General features: G+C 40.9%; 1 protein-coding gene across 1 annotated transcript; it reads left to right on the forward strand.

Annotated features, from left to right (window-relative positions):
- Positions 1-68: 68 nt before the first annotated feature.
- On the forward strand, positions 69-8,732 carry LOC110500627 (palmitoyltransferase ZDHHC21). The gene is made up of 8 exons (XM_021578101.3): positions 69-216; positions 765-965; positions 1,057-1,155; positions 1,660-1,771; positions 2,124-2,262; positions 2,989-3,105; positions 4,430-4,473; positions 4,746-8,732. The coding sequence occupies exons 2-8, from the start codon at positions 812-814 to the stop codon at positions 4,888-4,890; spliced, it is 810 nt and encodes a 269-aa protein (XP_021433776.2). The 5' UTR covers positions 69-216; positions 765-811; the 3' UTR covers positions 4,891-8,732.
- The last annotated feature ends 3,045 nt before the right edge of the window (positions 8,733-11,777 follow it).

Below are 11,777 nucleotides of genomic sequence, written 5' to 3' on the forward strand. Positions count from 1 at the left end.
TGGGCTGGCAAAAAATACATCTCCAAAAAAGTTCGAACGCAAATCCAATAGGTGGCAGCAGAACTCCTATTTTTGACGGCATGTCATTCATCACAGTGTTGCTGCACCTCCACGGAAGTAGCCACTAAATAACTGAACTGTTGTGCTCGTGGATAAAGAGCGATTTTAAGTGGGTATCCCTCTGAAGTTTAGCAATACACATCCCCAGCTTGATAGGTAGGTGGAGTAACTAAAGTAATGTGATATCTACATTTTGAGCGGTTTATGCTATGCTAACTAGTTATCACCAGGTCTGACGTTAGTTATTTACAAATCAAGTTAAATTTATAGGAAGACCAAGCCCAGCTAGTTAGCTAGCTAACGCGTTAGCTACCTGTCAGAATACCTTGCTAGCTAGCTAGCTACAGTAGATAGGCCAACATGTTTAATGTTTCTACATTCTAGTATCTACCTGTCTGCTTGACATTATCTACTTTTAGAAAATATGTAGCTAGTTACTAAAGTGTCAGTATGTAAGGTACAATCAGAATGTTTAACTTGTGTAGTTGTGGGTGTGTGTATCTAATGAGACGTGTTGTGGGGGGGTGTACCCTATCATAATAACTCCTGTACACACCTCAGATAAAAGTCAGAAGAAGTGTATGAGAAAGTGAGATATAATTGACTGTAAACTCAATGGTTATTGAGAACAGCCTTAACAGGTGCAACCTAACCTATTGATTAACTCTGATCATAAACTCTAATTTGGCTATCTTTTTTTCCAGGGAGGTTATGACACATTGCCCATCTGTGTCCCAAAGTGACAGGAGCCATGAAGCTTCGGCTGCACTTTGTGATGGACCCCATGGGCTGGTTCTGCATCAGTATGGTTTTCGCCATCTGGCTCTACAACTCCTTCTTCGTCCCCAAGTTGGTGCTACTGCCCCATTTCTATGAGGGGAATATCCCTTGGGCCTTGGTTGTCAGTGAGTATTAATCCCACAGAACAGGTGTTTAGTTAGGTCTGCTTCATCAATGACTTTGTCTGCTGTAGTCATCCTGTACCTCTCCTCCTAGGTTACTACTTTGCATCAGCCCTCTGTATGGCTGCACTTTTTAGAGCTTCTACAGCCGATCCTGGCCGACTCCCACCCGACCCCCAAATCCCTCACTCAGGTAATTTGACATTCCACAGCCTCTGTCACAAATACTGATATATAATATAAACTGAGTGTACAAAACATTAAGAACACCTTCTCTGTCCATGCCACAGACTGGCCAGGTGAAAGCGATGATCCCTCATTGATGTCCTCCTCAATCAGTGTAGATGAAGGGGAGGAGACAGGTTAAAGAAGGATTTTAAAGGCTTGAGGCAATTGAGACATGGATTGTGTGTGTGCCATTGAAAGGGTGAATTGGCAAGGCAAATTATTGTGTCTTTGAATGGGGTATGGTAGTAGGTGCAATAACTTTATGTTTAGGACTGCAAAGCTGCTGGGTTTCCTGTGTGTATCAAGAATGGCCCACCACCCAAAGGACATCTGGGAACGGGGGGTGTAAACTCAATATTAGGAAGGCGTCCTTACTGTTTTGTATACTCGGGAAAAGGTCCACTGATATCAGGTTTGTTGCCTGGGTCATGGCAAAAGTATAGATTTTGACATGGTTACTTTGTTTCAGAGCGAGAGCAGTGGGAAATGTGTACCAAGTGCAACACGAGGAGACCAAAAAGGTCCCACCACTGCAGTCGTTGTGGCCATTGTGTACGTAGAATGGACCACCACTGTCCATGGTAAGGCTTCAGAAACTTATATCACTCCCATAGGATATTCAGCTCGTTCTGGGGGGGACATTTAGAATTTTCTGTTGCATTTAAAGAGCTGACGGGGATATCGTCAGGGTGTCTTTCACTGAACCGGCCAAGAGAGGGGGACAACTGCACAGTAGTTAGCGCTGCACCTCTTCTCCAGCAGCACCGCCAGGATTGCCACATATTTTTAAAATTGATAGACAGTTCATTGAATGGTTTAGGCCTACATATCTGTTTATCTTCTTGGGAAAACGTGCTTGATATTTGCCTAGCTTGTAACCTAGGCATTTGAGCAGTCCTGTAAAATGTATTTTTCTCCCTCGTCTCCTGACAGGATCAATAATTGTGTAGGGGAGGACAACCACTGGCTCTTCTTGCAACTCTGTTTTTACACACAGGTCCTCAGTTTGTTCACCCTGGCTCTAGACTTCTGCCAGTTCTATTACTTCCAGCCCTTGACCTCATTGGACCAGGTAAAGTCAAGAATGAAAAGTGAGCGCTTTAACGCTAAACTAGAATGAACATTACTGGACAGCTTGGTTTCATGGTACATTTTTTTTGTAATAGCAATCACAAGGAAGAATTTCGTCATCAACGATTTGGATGACTTTCTAATTCAATTCAAGATTTTCCATATTTCCTTGGAAAGTGTGTAATCAAGCTCTTACAGATAACTGCCTGCCAGACCCCTAAAACCACTCTCCCTTCTATGCCTTGATGATGAACATTTTAATAGAGCTGTACATGTACACATTTGCAGCTAAAAGCTGAATTGCCGCATACACAGGCCTACGTAGGCAAATAAATAAAACAGATATTTTTTAAGTTACTGGTATTTCAGATTTCATAAAACCTTTTTCACAGTTAAGCAGCATGGAGCAGTCTCACAAGGTAGGGCAGGCATAGGGCTGTAGTAATATGTGTCAGTGAGAGTAGGGAAGGTCCTGTTTGACTGGATCGGGTAGATATGCAACAGAAATGACCTCGTCTCAGACAACCATGTGCTGTTTTCCTGGGATTGTGCTAGCTTCTGAGCAAAGAATCTGCAGAGATGAGACTCCAAGGTTTGTAAGCCCATGTCTTTACATGCAGAGTAGGAGGTGTAGATAGGCGGTACGCTGAATGTGTGAAAGGAATACGGGAGTATGTACATGGTGCTGTGTAGTTGACTTTGGCTTCTTCTGGTTGTACTCTCACAGGAGGCATTCATGGCACGTCATGAGCTCGCCCTGATACGAGTGTCTGCGATCATGGGTCTGGTGATGATCGGAGGCATGAGCAACCTCTTCTATACTCAGATGGCTGGCATCCTGACAGTGAGTGAAATCTCTCTCCTGTTTATTTGGATCTCCATTAGCTTTTGCAGAAGCAGCAGCTACTCTTCCTACTGTCTCTTGTTAGAGATTGTGGTCAGAAAATTGTAGTCAAGTAAATATCAATGTATTTGTTATGTATCAAAGTAGCATGTTATGCACTGTTTACACTGCCCATTTCATGCAACCTAGTTCTTTTCTAATTCCGATGTATGCCAATCTGCCTCAATTCCATTCCCTGGGTATGCTACTCAATCCAGATTCTTAGCTATTGTTACTGGAGTAGTGGGAATATTAGGATGTGTTTGTGAACTTTACAGTGTCCTTGACTGTCATGACTCCTTACCAGATGAGCCCTCACCTTTAACCTCTGTGAATGGATTGACAGGATGTAATGCACCAGCACCAAGGTGTAATAGACTTAACAGCTTACATGTGAGCCCAGCTGCGTAAAACCGTCTTATCTGGACTGCTAAGTCTTTATTTCTATTACTGTCCCTCTGGGTAAACGTGGGTCCTTCTCGTAGCCACACAGACTTTTTCTACTTGATGACATTAAGCGATTGGGGCCTGGAAGGCCTAGTTAGTTTCGTACTTGTCTTGTTGCACAGACCCATGAACAAGCTTAGTAACAGATTTGGTGATTGGCCAAATCCCTACACGTCCAGGTCTCAATGTATGGGTGCATGCCACCAGAAGCCACAGGTTATTTTCAGACAACAAATCCTAGGGTAAGGAAGGGAATTGCAGGATGTTGATCAGTTGTTTGTTGTTCACAGAGAAAAACAACCTTTCAGGAATATGTTAAGATGATAACAGCATGTTAACAATTGACAATAACTATGGATAGTCATGTGCTAGTTAGGCTATTTTGTTGTTGATTAAACACGTAGAAATGTCCTTTTCAGAAAACAACTTAATTTGGAAACCTGGGCCTCACAGCACGGGTGGGCGGGTGCATTAATGTCTCCTAATTAGCATGTGGGGTGTTATCTGTTTGGTGTCGCGCTTTGTGTGCAAGGAGTCCATTTGAGGAGATTTACCTGGCTAATCAGTACACATGCAAATATATATTCCAGGACAGTCTGTGATCATGCAAACTACATTTCAGTAATTTAGCGGACACTCTTATCCAGAGCGACTTACAGGAGCAATTAGTGTTAAGTTCCTTGTTCGAGGGCACATTGGCAGATTTTTCACCTAGTCGGCTCTGGGATTTGAATCAGCAACCTTTTGGTCACTGGCCCAACGCTCTTAGCCACCCTACTCAAGGATGTGAAATCTATCCATGTTTAAACTATGTTCCTCTTGTGTTACCGCCTAACAGGACACCACCACCATTGAGAAAATGTCTCACTTCTCAAATGAAATGTAAGTAGCATGGGTTTGTTCCTTTGTGCTGCCTTTGATACAAGGGACAAGAAAATAATTTGCCGGGCTCTGTGGACAGCCTCTTCAGGTTCCGATTTTACTTATCTGATTGGACACAATTTGTCCAGCTAGTTGACAAGTCATTGCAGTACCATTAAGTTGAATTTGGTGTTCCACAAGATTCAGTGTTGGTACCTCTGTTTTTCCATTTTGGGCCCATTCAGACTTGAGATCTGTGCGCACGCTTGTGCACATTATTTTCTCTTTCACAGAGTCCGGTCTGGTGGTGGGTCAAAGAAATCCTGGCAGCGGACTCTGGCCGAGGTGTTTGGCACTACCTGGAAAATCCTGTGGTTCATCCCGTTGAGGAGCAGGCAACCACTGACCTTTCCCCACCACTTCCGCAGTCACGTGTAGATAAGTGGAGCTCTGTCCCACTTCAGTCCAGACGGCAGGCTGCCATCTCCGACAGAGAATACACTATGCACACTCAGCGCCCCCCACCTGCCTTCACCTCCCTGTTTTGTGCCATCTAAGCTGATTAGTAGTATTGGTTGGCCAGTGGATATCTTTTCGTCTTTTCTAATAGGAATCACATTGAAAGTGCTTGAACTGAGTCACAAACTCCTCGACAGTCGAGAGACATTTGACCAAGTGCAACCTAATGCCCTCCCTTACTAGGGGCTCCATTGTGCTCTGTTGTCACATTGAGGGAACCACTTTAAGGGGAAATTTATTTTTAAAGGGAACTTTGACAGAAGGGAAATCAATAAGAACTACAAGTTGATTGTAGGTCCATGTAGACCTTCAAACGACACTAAATGCTAATAGACAGCCAATTAAAAAATATTTATAATTTGTGTTGCCTTCTTGGGACTCATGGTCCATTCATGTGTCATAAATCAACAGTGTTTCTGCTGTTGTCTGGTGGGCTGTGGCCTGTTGTTTTCAAGATAAAAAAAAAAAAACATACACCCCTCCGACACATTCTGAAGTTGCATTTTTGCCCCCCCCCCCCATTTTATAATTGGAATGTGATACAAAATGAGGGAACGGTGGGTTTAGGACCGTGCGATGCCTCCGAGCGGTCGGGTTGGTTGTTTGGAGTGTTTATCAGACTTGATTAAAAAAATATATATATAATAATAATAATGTCCCCCCCACTTCTAAAACCCAACGTTGTGCCCATGCCACAGATATATGGTAGAGACCGGCAATGAAGGAGACCTTTGCTTGCAACATGACTGTCTGTCATGCATCATTTTGCCATAAACTAGCATGACGCCTAATAATATCTATAATGTCAGCCTTATGACCGTGTTACGCAGGCCTTATGACTGTTACGCAGGCCTTATGACAGTATTATGCAGGCCTTATGACAGGGTTCAAGTAAAGCGTTACCCAAATATCTTACTGTCAAAGTTAGTAGTTGAATTTCTTAGCCGTCGCAACTCAGTTGCACTGTTTGTTTCTGTAGTTCAGTTGGTAGAGCATGGCACTTGCAATGCCAGGATAGTGGGTACAATTCCCGGGACACCCATAAGTAAAATGTATGCACACATAGTCGCTTTGGATTAGGTGTCTGCTAAATGGTGTATATTTGATTTATTATATAGTACAAATAAATAGAAAAGTGCAAATGTGTGCACTATTCACATACTGTACCTTACAAAATCGGTTGATAGATAGCTAATTACGTATCGAGCTACAGGGCTTTAACAACCAACCATGACTTATTTTGCATCAACAGTGGTAACCGTGTCTTTATCTCCCATCAATTAGACAAACAACACAGAGTCTTTGTTCATTTTAAAAACATTTTTGCTTGTTGCTTTTTCAAACCTCCACACTGCCTAAAGCCAAATGATTTAACCTTACCAATGACCACAGACTAAGACTAAAAATGTCATAATGTCACAATGAACTGTATCAACATTAATTTCAGGGTATAGCAAATAGTTGTATTTATGTTTATTTGCTGTTGTACACTTGGTTGTAACATTGTTCATAAATCCTCCTCCTACTTCTAAATATGCACTGATATACTGTACCTCTGTGTATTTCTTTGTACACATTCCACTTTATTTTTCTACTCAAGTTTTATTTTGTTTTTATGTACATGCTTTAATGACTGTTGAGTCGATTTACTTTTGATAATTTGAATGTATGATACTATGAGTTTTCTGATCCTAGTGTGACTTAATTAACCCTATCTGTCCCGAGAACCCAGCAAAAATGTGATTTAAATGTATCTGCATGTTGCAGGCCTTATGTTATCAGGGCTACAAGTAGAACACAAAACAATTTGACATCAATAGTTGCATTCATGAGTTTTATTGACAATTGTCGAAAACCAACAAAAAAAAGTCAAAGCCAAAGCAAAAGCTGATCAAAATAAATTCATATGAACGCTGTTAAGTGCAGAAATAGTTTGCTCGTTGGGAAATGAATATCCAACTCGTCAGTGACAACTCTTTGGAGTTTGATAGCAACTATGAGCTTGTTACAGTAGTATAGACTCTATGTCCTGGTATTTCCTATGATCTTCTATGTAGAAGAACCCTTTAGCTTCTAACGACTTGTGTAGCATGTGGGCAACACAGAGCAAAATATTTTACACGTGCGTGTTCGTAAGAGTTTCGGCTTTTCATAGGCAGCTTTCAATCGTTTTTATAGCTCAAACCATTTGGACTCATTTTTGCAAAAAGAACCGGTCCGAGCCCCTTCGGGATCCGCCCTTGTCTCACAACACAGCTCTAGTCAGCCCCTGTTAATCACACAGACTAATGGGATCTACGGATGCAGAAGAAATAGATTCATCCAATGGTGAAACCCAGAAGTCTGTAGCTCAAACACACTATGTTTAAAAGGGTCTAGAAGTCCAAAACGCCCCAGCATTACGGTGGGACTCATTAGGTTAATGGAGTCTCAGAACACTGTTTATGTTAGTATCTAATTGTTTTCATGTTAATTGTGAGTACAGCTGCTGTCAATTGTCTGTCATATTTGTAGTTTCCTTGATTGTTCGTAAATGGTAGTGGACACTGAATACTTTATTTTTTATAACAATATTGTCTTTAATTTTAATTTCCTGGTTGGTATTGTGTTGATTTGTATGATTTGTATAGTTCATACTTTCTTCATCATATAGGATGCATCATATATAGTAAAAGGGGAATGTTAATGTTGCATTAATGCAAAGTACATGTTTTTTGTTTACACTTGAAGTATCTGTCAATGCATTGCACATCACCAGTAGGAGTTCTACCAACAACTGTCTTGAACCATAAATGTATTTAAAAAAAATCTTTGTTAACACTACATCAACCGTTGCTTACAGAATCACCAACCTACTTTGGCGTCTAACAAGGACCTTTTGTGAGGATCTGTATCCTCACTATGTCCCTCAGGGCTCAGTGCTGAGTCCCCTGCTGTTCTCCATGTACAGTGCCTTCGGAAAGTATCACACCCCTTGACTTTTTCCACATTTTGTCGTGTTACAAAGTGGGATTCAAATTTATTTAATTGTCTTTTTTTTTGTCAACGATCTATACAAAATACTCTGTCAAAGTGGGGGGGGAATTATACCATTTGTTAAAAATAAAAATATATATAATAGAAAATAATAATAAATCCGTAATATTTTGCTTAGATAAGTATTCAACCCCCTGAGTCAATACATGTTAGAATCACCTTTGGCAGTGATTACAGCTGTGAGTCTTTCTGGGTAAGTCTCTTAGAGCTTTCTCCCGTACGGGAGTTGTAGCGAGAAGATAGTAGCTACTAAAACAATTGGATACCATGAAATTGGGGAGAAAAAGGGGTCAAATTCAACAACAACAAAAAATAAACAGAATTCCACTTTCACATTATGGGGTGTAGTGTGTAGGCCAGTGACACAAAATCTAAATATAATCAATTTTAAAACCAGTATGTAACAGAACAAAATGTGGGAAAAGTAGGGGTGTGAATACTTTCTGAAGTCACTAGGGGCCAATTCTGACCCAACCCTCCCCCTAACTTAATCCCTTGTGATGGTGTGTTGTCTTCTAGCACTATGTTATGTAATGTACCAGGACTGCTGTAATCATTGGCCTTCCTACTACTGCACTCCATTATGTGCCTTGATGTTGGGATTTGCACTTTTTATTTTAGTAAGGAAATTGGCATTAACATTTGCCATTGACATGGATCTACTTACAATGTTTTATTTTGTTTAACCTTATTAGAATCAACTTTTAATAACTTGCTCTAGATAAGAGTACCTCTTGCTTAATGACTAAAATGTAGGAAAAACTAGGAAGGAGAGTCCACGTTAAGTCTGTTGTAGTTTTAAATCTCATTTAATTGGCCTAGATGAGTCATGCAGGTTCAAAGATAAACGTTCTTATGTTCTTCTTGCTCTTATATTTAAAAAGAAAGCTGTAATATCTCACGGTTAGAGATTTCAGCTTGAAGGACCAAAGTTGTGCCGACTCGTACGTTCTGCTATTTGATTCTCATTAGGCCTTTTTTTGCGGCAACCACTTTTCTTTCTCGGTGTAATTAGGGAGAATGCATGTGTTGTGCATATAGCATTTATATATTCCTAACTGTTGGGTAATGAATTGGACTCTAACCGGACATCAAAACATAGACTTGGGGATGGATTAGAAGTTATAGAGTCTTGAAGCTTAATAAGCTTTTGTCCCCAGGAGGTTGCAATAAGACAGTTAAATTCAATTCCATCTCAATTACTCTACTCAATGCTGATGTCTCCATACGCAACATAATATATATATATATATATATATTTAAAGGAAATGTCTCTAAGATGTTGATGGGCCACCTATACGCCATTATAGTTTATTGCACTCATAATACATTTACTGAACAAAAATATAAATGCAACAATTTCAACGATTTTACAGAGTTACAGTTCATATAAGGAAATCAGTCAATTTAAGTTAATTAATTAGGCCCTAATCTATGGATTTCACATGACTGGGCCGGGGCGCAGCCAAGGGTAAGCCTGGGAGGGTAAAGGGCCACCCACTTGGGAGCCAGGCCCAACCAATCAGAATTAGTTTTCCCCACAAAAGGGCTTTATTACAGACATAAATACTACTCAGTTTCATCAGCTGTCCAGTTGACTGGTCTCAGACAATCCCGCAGGTGAAGAAGCCGGATGTGGAGATACAGGGCTCGCGTGGTTACACATGATCTGCGATTGTGAGGCCGGTTGGACGTACTGCCAAATTCTTTAGAGAAATTAACATTCAGTTCTTTGGCAACAGCTCTGGTGGACATTCCCGCAGTCAGCATACCAATTGTTTTGTGACAAAACTGCACATTTACTGTGGCCTTTTATTATCACAAACGTTTTTTTTTTTTATTGTTCAGTTCATATATCTTTTGGGAACATGTAAGGAGAGAAATAATGTGAAGTTAATGTACAAACGTTGAATATGAATTTATCTGGGTTATAATATATACATTTTATTTGATCGTATGTTTTAATCATGGGGAATATAAATGCTGCTTAGAGTTATTATCTTGTATTAAATAAATGGTGTAACAAAGTCCTGAAATGGGTTTTATTGTTGTTTCTTACGTGATCATTTCTGTACAGCAGGGGTGGTCGACTGCTCTTCCTGGAGAGCTACTGGGTGTGCAGGCTTTCACTCCAACCCTGCTAAAACACACCTGGTTCTACTAATCACTTACCCAATCAGGTGTTGGAATAGGGTTGGAGCAAAAGCCTACACACCCAAAAACTTTGAGGAAGGATAAACTTAACAGACCTCTCGTCTTGGTCACACAATGTGTTTCCAGTCTCTGCTGGTGCTAATGCCCTCTCCTGGCCATTAACCCCTATACGTTCAGTAAAACAGGCTGGCCATTAACCCCTATACATTCAGTAGAACAGGCTGTCCAATAACCCCTGTATGTTCAGTAGAACAGGCTGGCCATTAACCCTTGTTCGTTCAGTAAAACAGGCTGGCCATTAACCCCTGTACATTCAGTAGAACAGGCTGGCCATTAACCCTTGTACTTTCAGTAGAACAGGCTGGCCATTAACCCCTGTACATTCAGTAGAACAGGCTGGCCATTAACCCCTGTACATTCAGTAGAACAGGCTGGCCATCAACCCCTGTACATTCAGTAGAACAGGCTGGCCATTAACCCCTGTACATTCAGTAGAACAGGCTGGCCATTAACCCCTGTACATGCAGTAGAACAGGCTGGCCATTAACCCCTGTACATTCAATAGAACAGGCTGGCCATTAACCCCTGTACATTGAGTAGAACAGGCTGGCCATTAACCCCTGTACATTCAGTAGAACAGGCTGGCCATTAACCCCTGTACATTCAGTAGAACAGGCTGGCCATTAACCCCTATACATTCAGTAGAACAGGCTGGCCATTAACCCCTGTACATTCAGTAGAACAGGCTGGCCATTAACCCCTGTACATTCAGTAGAACAGGCTGGCCATTAACCCCTATACATTCAGTAGAACAGGCTGGCCATTAACCCCTGTACATTCAGTAGAACAGGCTGGCCATTAACCCCTGTACATTCAGTAGAACAGGCTGGCCATTAACCCCTATACATTCAGTAGAACAGGCTGGCCATTAACCCCTGTACATTCAAGCTCTTAATAAATATCTACATCATTATGACCTTCCTGGTTATTTAAATGAAGTATACATAAAAATAGATCATGTAATTCTCTATGGAGCTGTTATGTCACATTCATGTAGTGGTTATAGGTGTGTGATGTAGTTATGACTGACTATTCACTGTTTGAATGACTTCATATGTAAGATGACCATGGTGTAACTATGTTGTCCTGAAATTCAATAAAATAATATGTGGGTCCTCCTACATTGTCCATTGTCCCTATCCCCCAGGTCTAAACAACTCAATGAAGTGTTCATAATGTGTGCATGATCCGTGAATTTAATTTATGCCACCATTGTTGTCTTCCAGATGATGTAAACTGGCAACATGTGTGGCACACGTTCCTGCTAACTCTGATGACTTGTGCCTTTTGGATGCCCCAAGCAAAGCTGACATTGAGGCAATTTCTGTCTTTTAAATGTACAAAGTTAAATGTTTCATACTTAGTGTATGGGTACTGTGGGGCTATTCTCTAATCCAGTGACATTACAATTTACCTTAATGTTTTATTTCTTCTGACTAAATCTTACCTTTTTGTTTATTTCTAAATGTTTGATTTACTTCAGGAAATAACAGGTGCAAACTTTGTACCTAGTGCAAAAATGTTTTAAAAAGTCTGGGCCCAAGCTAAGACTTTAC

Source organism: Oncorhynchus mykiss, chromosome 21 (genome assembly GCF_057628025.1).
Source record: "Oncorhynchus mykiss isolate SJ-2025 chromosome 21, ASM5762802v1, whole genome shotgun sequence".
Taxonomy (NCBI): domain Eukaryota; kingdom Metazoa; phylum Chordata; class Actinopteri; order Salmoniformes; family Salmonidae; genus Oncorhynchus; species Oncorhynchus mykiss.